The sequence below is a fragment of the Artibeus jamaicensis genome, unplaced genomic scaffold (genome assembly GCF_021234435.1).
Source record: "Artibeus jamaicensis isolate MK-2021 breed Jamaican fruit bat unplaced genomic scaffold, CSHL_Jam_final scaffold_474, whole genome shotgun sequence".
In the NCBI taxonomy this organism is placed as follows: domain Eukaryota; kingdom Metazoa; phylum Chordata; class Mammalia; order Chiroptera; family Phyllostomidae; genus Artibeus; species Artibeus jamaicensis.
The window spans coordinates 49,608,652-49,620,837 of NW_026522046.1; the positions used below are offsets into that span (position 1 = coordinate 49,608,652).

The following is a 12,186-nucleotide window of genomic DNA, read 5'->3' on the forward strand; positions in this document are numbered from 1 at the left end:
CACCTCCCAGACCCGCGGGCCTTGTAGAAGACTCACTCGGTAACAGCGCTCCCCGGTGGAAACACTAAATGAATGTCTGACACCTCTGAATTCCGGTTTCCTTACAGTACGAGCACCCCCGGCACTGTTGGGGACACGGAGCCGTCTACTTACTTCTTTGGCAGTTTACGTTTATGACAACTTTGTGTTAGGTTCCGGCGTGGCGCCCCGTGGGTGGACGGTCACACCTGACAAAGTGCCCCCCGCATCAGCAGTGCACACCTGGCCCCCGACACACCGCCGTCACCGTGTTACCGACCACATTCTGCGTCCTGCACTCCGTGGTCCTGTGGCGGTTTTCGTACCTGCCTCCCTGTACCTCCTCACACCGCCCACCCAGCTCCCTCCTCTCACCCCGCCCCCTCTGGGGACTGCCAGTCTGTTGTTTCTGCTCTTCTTCTTCATTCATTTTGTTCTTCAGATTCCACATACAAGTAAAACCATTCGGTATTTGTCTTTCTCACACTGACTTATCTCACTTAGCCTAACACCCTCTGGGACAGGGGTGTCCAACTCACTGTCACCAGGGGCCACATCAGGCCCATGGTTGCCTTCAAAGGGCCAAATGTAACTTTAGGACTGTGTGAATGTAACCACTCCTTAACTAGGGTCAGGAGCTCAGAGCCGCCGCGGGTTGAAACCAGGCGGAGGACGGGATTCAGCCCCCCGGGCCCTGTGTGGGCCGCCTGTGCTCCAGGTAAAGCCGGGCTGGCACATGGTGAGACTTCGCTCTTTTTCACAGCTGAGTAGTGTTCCACCGCCCACCACCGCTTTCTCATGCCCTCGTTTGCCGACACGCATGTGGGTGCCTTCCATGTCCCCACCACTGTAAGTGACACCGTGAGGAACACGAAGTGCACACAACTTTTCTGACCAGCATTTCAGACTTCTGCACGTATGCACCCAGAAGTGGGGGGCTCGGTCAGGAGACAGTTCTCCGCGTGGTGGCTGATCCGGCACTGGGGTCTCGCGTTGGTAGGAGGGCTTCCGAAATCCCCGCAAAGAGGCTGAAGCGGAGGAACCTCCGCTCTGCGGCCGACTTGCTTCCGTGAGAAGCCGTCAACAAAGTGAACGGTCGGAAGTTCCCCGTCCCCACACACCCTACGTGATTTTTGGTCACGGTGGTGCCCTTGAGAACGAAACAGTAAGTACGACACAGGAGAAACGGGCCTTCATTCCCTTGGTCCCCTCGCACAGGGCAGCGGAGGGTACAGCGGAGGGTAAAGAAAACCGAGAAGTCAGGAAGCACGTCCGCCACGCACGCTGCGCAAAGGTGAAGCATTTGAAGAATTCATGGCTACAGATGAATGAGCTTTATGAGCGGACGTGGGGGCGGGGCATCGGCCTGCGCACCGGCGTGAGTCTAGGGCCCTGGAATGGAGACGCCTGCGCTCTGCCCAGGGGACCGGACTCGGGGCTGCTTTCTAGACTCTCTCGTGGGGCCCCCTGGCCGGCTCTGAACTGGGGGCCCCAGGGCTCACAGCAGCCTGTAGGAAGCGGCGGCCCCTGGAGACACCCACCTCCCATAACGGATTCACGTTCAACACAAGTGAGCTGAGACCCATTCCACGCAGAATGGAGACTTCCGCGTGGAGGTGATAAGGGAAGACTGGGCTAAAATGACAAAAGGAGGGACTGTAGATAAAGAGATTTCCCCTTGAGACCCGGGGACGATCCAGTGTGGTTGTGGTGGATTCCAGTCTGCAGAGAGCCGGAGATCCTCGCTGAGTGCAGTGAATGTAGGTGGTGAGTGTTTGCTGCACTCACACTCCGGCCAGCGCACCGAAGGGCCACCGATCGTTGGCACACGCGCGGATAGACACACTCATCTCAGTTGTCCCTCACTGATTAGTTAGCACACTTTGTCCTTTCTTTACAAAATAAATAATTCTTATTTATTTGTCTTCTGGATCATGAATAACAGAATGCACTCCAAACCTTCCTCTTTTGTCTGTCCCTAAAATAGTGAACAGGAAGACATCCATCTAAATACTGCGGCCACCTAAATGGAATTTGCTCCCTTGATTCAGTGCCAGCCTGTCTTAGAGACGCGGTTTCCAAGGAAGCATATTGTGAGATCCTGTTAAGTAATATCGAACATTCTCTTCTCAACCACACCAGAGTCTTTGTCCCCAGACACTTGTGCTGAGTGAGGAGTGCAATGGATGCTTTTCTGTAAAGTGAGTCCATCCGAGACCTGGAGCCACGTGGAGTGGAAGCCCCTCAGCCCGCCCTCCGCCCAGGCTCTGTCTCCATCCCCTGCCGTGCCGGCTGCAGAGCCCTCGCCGGCAAGAGGACTAGGACTGCGGAGTCACAGGCTTTGTGATACTTGTCAGGATCGCCGGGAAGCCATCACATCCAGAGTGAGGCCTGTTGCTTTACTAAGTGGAGGAAGACTCTCCCCAGGAGGGCTCCTTCGGTCCCAAACTTCAAGGTCATTACCTTACAAAGTTCCTGTGGAACAAGAGCATTTTCCAGAGTCTGGGCATCCTTCTAGAGGTCGAGACGGACTCCGGTCAGAGGTCAGAGCCCACAGGGTGTTTGCACCCCTAATGTTTACGGCTGCTTCCAGCGGCTCGGATGGGTGAGCTCTCACATCTGAACCGGCAGAAAGCCTGTCGTGACCTTTAATTCCTGGCACCACGAGCACCAAGGAGCAGAGCTGAGAGGGCCCAGGACCAGTGTGCAGACAGCCCTGAGCGGGGGAGGGAGGGGCGGTGGGGGGACGCCGCGGCTCCTTTCTCACTGAGGCCATCCATTACCACTGAGACCTGATCGGAGAGCCCCCCCCCCCCACCGGGGCTGGCACATCACCCTGCAGCTGCGATTGTAAAGCAGCCCTGAGCTTCCTGGCCACCGCCACCGCCACCACCTGCTGTGGCTGCTGCTGGGAGGCGGTGACGGAGATGGGGTCCCTGGGCGCCGCGCTCTCCGGATGGCCGCAACGTTGAGACCAGCTGGGAAAGGCGTACCGATCACCTCAAATTTCGCTGGCGTCCCCAGACCAGCCCCTGCCGGCCTCTAAAGCCATTGTTCCCCGAGTGACCTGCCCGGGGAGCTTCCGGAGTTGGGAGGGCAAGAGGCCTGGCAGCTCTGAAGGTCCGACCGGACCGCCCGCCTCCGGGCCACAGACCTGACGCCATCTGCAGTCGTAAACCCACAAACACCACGCGGGAAAGACGGGGATGGTCTTTTCAACTTCGTGAGAAGCAGAAGGTGACCTGTTTTTATGCGCTTTGCCGCTGACACACCCAGTGACCAGGGAATATAAATGTCCCAGACCAAGAGTGGCTCTCAGACTCAGAATCTCCTTATGATAAGTCACATCCCTCAACATGCCCCCCGCTGCCACACTGGAAACTGCCCCACTGGCGCCCATGGGGGTGCCCTGGGCTGTCCGGGCTCCTCCTGCGGCTCCTTCCACCCCAGCAACCTGGTCCCCAGCAGGGGCCTCCGCTCCCCCAGCCCCTGTCCATGGGGTCCCTCTCTCCACAGTGGCTGCTGGGTCCCCTGCTGGGCACCCAGCAGCTGCCAGCCGTCCTGCTGCTGCCCAAGGGCCCCCACACTGGGCAGCCCCCGCCAGACCCCACCCCCTGGGCCCGGGGCTGTGGATTCTCCTTGTTTCCAACCTGCGGGGTTTGGTCCCAGTGCAGGCTCGTCTCTAGGTGGCGGCCCGGCTTTTCCGGTCCAACCTGCAGCTCCGCTGGAAGCTGCGAGTTGTGTGCTGCCAAGCAGCCTCGGGCCTGGCTCGTACCGGCCTCCGTTTGAACAGAGCGCCTGCTCTTTCTAGAGGCTGACACAGTGCCTGCCGTGTCGAGACCCACACTCTCTGTCGATCTCCTGTCCTACCTTTAGGTGACAAATACGACTGTCACTGTCACCTACGCTGGGTTCACAGAGCGATGCCCAGGCTGCTTCCTCGCTGTTGTGCAGACACACACACGGGAGCCCTCTCTTCTGTTCACATCCCAGCACATTTGTTCTGGATTTGACTGAGCGGAAGAGTGTTCTGAGTTTAAACAAAAATGGCATGTGACACTCATGGATTTGCTTCCGTAACAGCATTTGTTTATTATCTTCAAAGCTGCTGGTAAATTATCTGGCTGGATATTTCCGTATCTTGTATTTATCATTTAGAAAAATTTTCCTTTAAAAAGTAAAACTGTTTGTCTTTTCGGTTTGGAAGAAATTATGTTATCTTTTATGTTTACCCCGTCTGTGAACAATTTTATGAAGTCAAAATCTCGAATCACAGTTTTCAAATTACAGACAAATGACTGTGGCCTTGTTCTGTGGGGAGTTAGAAACTTGACTCCTTTTATATAAAGTAATTACAAAGTGCAAGGTATACTAAATTGACTGCACCTTCTACTTTTGAAAGAAAAGCTACCCATCGAATATACCCTGCAGTGCTCGCACAGCTGGAGCGAGGATGCCCCGGGGAGAGGCCGAGGTCGGGCGGTAGGTGCGGGGCCGCGCTCCTGAGCCTCAGAGGCCAGGCCCCTCGGTGAGACTCCTGCCGCCCCGGTGCCTGCCAGCAGGGGGCGGCGCTCGCCCCCGCTCAGCTGTGAGTTGCGGTGCCGACTTGCCAAGTACTTTCCGTTGCTCAGCACTTATGTGGGAGGATAAACACCTCGAACCAAAACAAATAGTGTCATGTGACAGAAGTCGGCCAAATATCTGTCAGCTGAGAGGCCCTGACTAGCGGCTGTGCCCTGAACCAGTGTCCCTAGAGTGGAGGGTGAGGCAACGCAAGGCACAGGTGACTCGGATTCCGCCCAAGGGCAACCACAGGTCTTTGTTGACAGGGTTCGCCTCAGCATGCGCCCTGTTTGGTAACTCCTGAGTTTTCCCTTTTCACTCATAATGAGTGGCCTTTGAATAACTAGGGGGACTGGCCTCAGTCTCGTCAAGTGACGTGTGAGACGCAGCACATGGTCCCAGCCTGCGCTTCCACCCACGTGAGATCCGAGAGGCGCCGTCTCCCCCCTTTCTTGACTCGTCCTTTCTGAACAAAACCGACTGTCCCGTGTGGCGCAGAGAGAGAATGCAGAGGGTCACTGAACAACGACCCCACCCGGCTACAAGCGGGAAGGGGGGCGCTCCCAGGGCCCGTGTGGGGTGGGGTGGTGATGCGTCGTTCTAGTCCAGCCGGTGGCTCCCCCACCCGCAGGACACGCAGCCCCTGCAGGTGCAGCCTGGGGACTGGAGGGCGGCTGGCGCGGTGACGGTGGTGGTCTCCAACCTCCTGAAACCGTACCCCTGGCAGAGGGCGGGGGAGGCCCTAGAGAAAGTCAAGCCTCCTCACGGGAGGTGGTGGCTTTAACAGGCAAAGCGAGTGACATAGAAGGCTTGTCTTGGGTGACTGCAAAAGGGACAGGTTCCCCATGCACCCATAAATCTTCACAGTATACAGAGGCCTCGGGCGGGGTCAGGCAGGCATTAGCTTGGGTGCCATCCTGTCCCTGGCACAGAGGGCGTCAGCACCCCCTTTTCTGCGTGTTCTGCATGTTTCTGCATGTTCTGGGGCAGCTCCCAGCTCGGGGACGGCCCACAGGGCCTGAGTCCGACCAGGGGACTTGGCCTAGAATCTCCAATGGCCTGGGGCCCGGGGGGTCAAGCCGGCCGTCACCTCTTCTGGACCAGAAGTCCCCCTTGTCTGTGGTTTGTGTTCCACGGTTTCTGTTATCCATGGCTAACCATGGCCCCAGAGTAACTAAGTGCAAACTTACAGAAATAAACAATGCCTACGTTTTGAATTGCGGGCCGTGCTGGCGGGGACAGGCCATGCTCTAAGTCTTCCACTTCACCCCACCCGGGAGGGGCCTAGCTGTCTGGCTCTCCCTGCGGGGAGACCCACCCCTCAGACCCTGGGTATCCACCCGGGTTACCTGTCAGGTATCACAGTGCTGCACAGCGATGAAGTTCCAGGGAGTCACCGCATGCCTGAGACAGCATCTGCCCCACGGGAGACAGGGCCGCTGGGTAAACGCTTCTCCTACTAATCACACCTTGGGGTGGACAAGAGTCATTCTGCAATTCCTGAAATGCCCCGGACTCTCAGTTGTCCACTTTAAGGTCAAGTGAGATTTTCCTGTTTGATTGATATAAGGCCCGTGGCCGTGTATACCTGCTTCCTGGAATCTCGTGGCAAACAGACTGTTTGCACCAAGCTCTGGGCCTCATTCTGCCTTGGAGGAGGTGGGGCCCAGGCTAGGGCTAAGGAGTAATTCTGCCGCACGCTCAGGCGTGGCGTGCTCTTCGTTCGCTTCCTTTGAGCCTGGAGAAGCGTCGGGAGGGTCTCCCACACTCTCTACACAACCACCCAGCACGCTGTGATCCAGGTGACCTGTACGCACAGGTACAGAAGCGGCCCCGCTGCGCCCGGCCTGCAGGAGGCAGGGGCAGGGGCGGCGGAGCCCAGCAGCTGTCCCGGGAAAATCTGCACTCAGGGACCAGACGGGAAGCTTTTGTCTGCGTGTGAGCTCACTGCACACGTGTGCCTGCTGTCGGCGTTTCCAGTCTGTGCACCGACCTCCCGTGTCCCCCTGTCGGTGCAGACGCGCGTCTCCAGTTCTTGGGAAACGCCTCCCACACAGAGAGACGCAAACACCCGCCCTGAACGCCTGTGACGGCGCATGCGCAGTGCCGGCGGGAGCCGCTCAGCCCGGCCAGACTCACTGAGTCCCAATCTGGCTTCCGAGGCTGAGCTCGCTACACTTGGTCCCCCAAACCCTCGAACACGAACACGGCAGGCGAGCCCCGAGAACAAAGGAATGATAATACTGTGAACAATGTGCTGGGAAGCCGGGTTCCACACATTTATTAGGTTGCAAGTCATGTTCATTTGCTCTTCCCTGGAAATAAAGGATCATGTGTTTTACAGGCATGAGGACTGAATTTCCGGTTACTCATTAATTTCAGGGTCTGTCCAAGTTGGCGAGGCAAGAAACTGACGGTTTACCCATAAAATAACAGTGGCAATGGGTGACAGTGAGAATGACGGTGGCACTGAGTGGACTCCGTCCTCAATACATGAAAGAATCAGGACCCTTCACGAGCTGACAGGAGAAGCCAGACCCGCAGGACGGTCGGCGACACCAGCTCTGGCTGCTCCTGGGGGGCCCGCAGGTCAGGTGAAACCCCATCACCCTCATCCCATCTCCAGTGCAGAGCTGATACATTAATGCTTTAGACGCAGTTGGGCCTGAGGGAGGTGAAGCGTTGTTGATACAGAGAATGAGGGAGCGACCCCTCCTGCAGGTGATGCAGGTAAAGGGGCTGTGAGCACAGGCACGGACAGCAGCGGGCACCAGGACTGGGAATGTAGTGAGACGATCAGTAGCAGTTGGACCCACAGGCTGGTCTGTAACAGGAAGCCTGGCAGGTCCTGGAGGGCCCGCAGGTCGGGCGGCAGGATCCGAATCCAGGGCTCAGCACGGGGACCCCACAGACTCTGTGACCCAGGGGTCTGAGGCCACCAGCCCCACAGCCCAGGGAGCAGCTGCTGCTGGACCCCCAGCCCAGAGCCCCAGGGAGAGGGGCCTGGCAGGGGCTGCCCAGCAGGGAGACCCTCGGGCTGCAGCAGGACGGCCGGCAGCTGCTGGGTGCCCGGCAGATGACCTGGTAGCCACTGTGGAGAGAGGGGCCCTGAGGGCAGGGGCTGGAGGAGCAGAGGCCCCTGCTGGGGACCAGGTTGCTGGGGTGGGAGGAGCCGCAGGAGGAGTCCTGGCAGCGCAGGGAGCCGCCCAGGGAGCGGGAGGAGAAGTTTCCAGAGCAGCAGCTGGGGGACATGCTGGCGGATGCCGGGTTCAGTGGCTTGACAGCGAGCGGAGTCTGAGTTCAAGGCCATGGTCTGGACTGGGCTGCTTTATACTCTCAGCACCGGGTGTGGCCCCCTGCCAGGTCACCTCTTCCACGCTTGGAATTGCTCATTCCCGTCTGTGTAATTCCACCGTGTTTTCTGTAATTGCGGGTGAATAATTCCTTCCATGTGCTATTGCTGGGTGAGTGCCTCGCACTGTCACAGCGCCAGGCATGAATATATGGCTGAATTATAAGCCATATCCCTGGGAACATGAGCCATTTCAGTGTCACGAGTGATGTGACTGTAGCCACTAACGCCTTCTAACCAGGACCGGAAGTGCCTCCCTCTCTCGGCCAAGACCCGGGGTGCAGCTGGGCAGGCGGGCTGGGGGGCTTCTCTCTAAGGGCGGGTCAAGTGCAGTCCCCCTCTCTAAGTCAGCAGAATGCAGACACCTGCTTGTCAAACACGATTTCCTTCCCCAAATTTACTTCATTCCCAGAAGTTGTTTTCCACACATTTCATTACATAATGTATCGCTTCCGAAATTCACTGGGAAGAGGAAACAGATAAATTGAGTGAGAAACGGGGCGGGTCCGAGCTGGAAGCAGATAACCGGTGACTTCAAGGGCTTTCCCTCTGTGCGACTTAAATGAAAAGTTCAATTCGATAGAGCTCAGGCTTTCTGTGGGGCCCTGTCCGCTTCCTCACTTCCATTCCCCATCTGTCTGGGGTCCCCTCTCTATAGACCAGCCCGGCACACAGGACCTTCTGGACATTTTTATTTTCAGGTCCTTTCACAGAATTTTCTCCTTCATTGTAAAACACACTGTGCTTCGTTAAGATTATTTTTCCACTGTAAAATATCTAAGTATCTTCACAGAGCTCTCTATTTTGGCAAACCTGAGCTAAAGCGAATCCTGAAGAGTGTTCCCTGGTCAGAAAGGCGGGAATCTCCAGGGTGACTTGGAACGGCGGGAGGGGAAATGGACGGGCACAGGTGACTCGGGTCTCAGGGCTCACAGTGCACAGCGCGGCCGCCCTGGTGTGTGGGCCTGTGTGTGCAGGGGAGTAACACTCACACTGAGGGCTTGAAGATTAAAGCCTCAGAAAACACCGAATTAAAGGGGTAGTTTTATAGCACTAAGCTCTTTTAGTGCCCCTGCCTAAGCACGACAGAGGCAGGAACACAGATGATGAATCAAACAGCGACAAAGTAGTAAATATTAGGTAGAAATCTGGGCGTATCAAATTTCATAGGGAAAATTCCAGGGAATTTCACACTGTGCTAAAGACACTATTTTTTTTTTACATAAAGTAGGTTTTCTTAAATATCAGAAAACAGAAAAGTGAAAAAAAAGGATGTATCAGGCAAAAGAAGCAAACCAGAAACGCCAGCCCTGCCTCACTGATCTCAAAGTTGGCTTCGGGATAAGAAGTTCCTTAGCTGTTTCCCAGCAACGGATGCGTCGGCCTTGCAGGATGGTCCTGGTCATGGCGTTATTCGTTCAGAGGCGATGATGCTGGGGCCGCACCCTTCGGGAGACTGGCCATCGCCCACGCCTGCCCAGCTCAAGGCTCGTTAATTTAATTAAGGTGGAATTCAGTTCCTCGGTCACATTTGCCACCTTTCAAGTGCAAAAGCAGATACATGTGGCTAGTGGATACCACATTCTGCAAAGTGAAGGTCAGAGTATTTTCAGCATCTCACCAAGTTCTGCTTGACGGTGCTTCCTTAGACGGACGGCATGTGTCACAGCATGGCTCGCCGATATAATCAATACTGTCCCCGTTTCCTCCAGAACTCGAGAATGTTAGAAATTATAAGGCCACTTCACTTAGCCTAATTCATGTACTGCTCAGCTTGAGGGCTTTCTGTATTTTAATTTCATGTATGCTTAAGTATGTTTACATGTGTGTGTCCCTGTGTTTTCATGGGCAGTATTTTCTTAAATTTACCCACTATATACCTCTGTCCTTCACTGTTAGGTCCTCCCCACATCGTCTTGCTATATTCTGGGACCCTTTTGCTTTTGACATTTACTGTATGTTCTGTGCTGGAAGGCTGGTGACAAATTCAGCATCTGATTGTCTAAAATGTTTCCCACCCACCCTTCATTCTGAAACAGACACCACTGGCCAAGGACTCTAATGTCTCCTTTCTGCAGAAACTGAGGATGGTTCATTTTTCTACCTTCTCTTTTTTTCTGTTCAGAATACAGCCATCATTATTCTGTACTTTATTATCACTACTTTTTAAAACATGTTTTCCCCCTCTGGTTGCTTTAAATTGTTTTCCTTTCTTGCTCCTCAGTTGGACTTTATGTGCTGAGGGGCGGGCCTTCCTTCCCAGGTTTCACGCACAGGGTCTGTGACAGTCCTTAAATTCATGAAGCGATGTTGCTCTTCTATCTCCCTGGTTGATTATATACGTGCTGATCCTCTTGGACTTATTAACATCTTGACTTGTCAACAGTTGTTAAATTTTCACTGACTACCACTATTTTGTGTACAGACACACACACAATCTCATTTTAGGACCTCAACTGAAATCACGTTAGACCTTTCCATAGTCTCTGAAGCTCCGCTCAATATTTTTATAGTACTTTTAATTTTTTTATTTTAAATATATTCTAGTGAACAACTGCTAATTATGCCTCTAGCTGTATCTAAAAATGTATCCTTTTATTTTCCAAGTACATCAATTATCGTTACTTTAACATCTAAATCTAATACTTTCATCTACTGAATCGTTTGTAAGTATGTTTGCGCTGAATGAAATATATTTGGGATTTAGTCACTTCTTAAGTTCTTGAAGTCTGGTAAAGTTCTCTTGGGAATAGACTATGTCTATACCTGGACCAGCTTTGTATTCATCTGTATCCGTGGCTGTGTATTCAGCTGCACTTCTATAACCACATTTATAACTCTGTCTCTCTTCGTAAACCTACCTATGCGTCCACACTCACACCACACCCACCTGTGGGAAGGCTCAGGTGCCCTGAACTCAATTTCCCTTGTAATGTGTCGCCCTAACCCTTCAAATCGAGCAGCACCCTTGTCCCCTGCATTGCTTACATCACTGCCACCTAGCCGGCCACTGTGCCTCTTGGCATGCACAGGGGACCCACATCTTAGGAGAGAATCATTCTAACTCCTGATTTTGAGATTTTAATTCGCAAAAATGAACATATTCAAACAAGAGTCTTCAACTACCTATGGTTCGAGTGAGAAAAATATCTGAGGTTCTCCAAAATTAGTTCAAACCCCCAACTTTCTGGGATTTCACAACCTGTTTCCACGTGCATATTAACCTTTTTATAATATCTGTTTTCTATCACAGTCGAAACCCCAGTAGGTAAACAGGTGCACCAGTAGACAAGGCTGGTTATCAGAAGCAAGTGATTTATTAGATTGTAATGATTTGACATTTCATACAATTTGGGGGAGAAACCCCATCACCCCCATCCCATCTCCAGTGCAGAGCTGGTACATTAATGCTTTAGACGCAGTTGGGCCTGAGGGAGGTGAAGCGTTGTTGATACAGAGACTGAGGGAGCGACCCCTCCTGCAGGTGATGCAGGCAAAGGGGCTGTGAGCACAGGCACGGACAGCAGCGGGCACCAGGACTGGAAACGTAGTGAGACGATCAGTAGCAGTTGGACCCACAGGCTGGTCTGTAACAGGAAGCCTGGCAGGTGCTGGAGGGCCCGCAGGTCGGACGGCAGGATCCGGATCCAGGGCTCAGCACGGGGACCCCACAGACTCTGTGACCCAGGGGTCTGAGGCCACCAGCCCCACAGCCCAGGGAGCAGCTGCTGCTGGACCCCCAGCCCAGAGCCCCAGGGAGAGGGGCCTGGCAGGGGCTGCCCAGCAGGGAGACCCTCGGGCTGCAGCAGGACGGCCGGCAGCTGCTGGGTGCCCGGCAGGTGACCTGGTAGCCACTGTGGAGAGAGGGGCCCTGAGGGCAGGGGCTGGAGGAGCAGAGGCCCCTGCTGGGGACCAGGTTGCTGGGGTGGGAGGAGCCGCAGGAGGAGTCCTGGCAGCGCAGGGAGCCGCCCAGGGAGCGGGAGGAGAAGTTTCCAGAGCAGCAGCTGGGGGACATGCTGGCGGAGTCTGAGTTCAGAGGTGTGACAGCGAGCAGAGTCTGAGTTTGGATGTGGTTCCTGGACAGGGGATGTTTATATGCCCCCAGTGCTGGGTGTGGCCCCTTCCGGGGTCATCTTTTCCATATTCCAAGTCCCTCATTTGAATACACGTAACTCAAATTACTCAGCAATTCTCCTCGTGGTCGCTGTTCCTTTGCTCGCTTCACTTGCACTCATGGGTGAGCTCCTTTGGGT

The 12,186-nt window shown here is 54.6% G+C and overlaps 2 protein-coding genes across 2 annotated transcripts; both read right to left on the reverse strand.

The window, feature by feature from the left end:
• Positions 1 to 7,377: 7,377 nt before the first annotated feature.
• Positions 7,378 to 7,833, reverse strand: LOC128626289 (keratin-associated protein 13-1-like). The gene has a single exon (XM_053657995.1). The coding sequence runs from the start codon at positions 7,831 to 7,833 to the stop codon at positions 7,378 to 7,380; it is 456 nt and encodes a 151-aa protein (XP_053513970.1).
• Positions 7,834 to 11,492: 3,659 nt separating this feature from the next.
• On the reverse strand, positions 11,493 to 11,948 carry LOC119060954 (keratin-associated protein 13-1-like). Its single transcript, XM_037161304.2, has one exon. It carries the CDS (start codon positions 11,946 to 11,948, stop codon positions 11,493 to 11,495), a length of 456 nt encoding a protein of 151 aa, XP_037017199.2.
• Positions 11,949 to 12,186: the final 238 nt, after the last annotated feature.

What these genes read in the sequence shown, in the direction of transcription:
- LOC128626289 (XM_053657995.1), bottom strand. Translation starts at nt 7,833, where the DNA reads ATGTCCCCCAGCTGCTGCTCTGGAAACTTCTCCTCCCGCTCCCTGGGC.
- LOC119060954 (XM_037161304.2), bottom strand. Translation starts at nt 11,948, where the DNA reads ATGTCCCCCAGCTGCTGCTCTGGAAACTTCTCCTCCCGCTCCCTGGGC.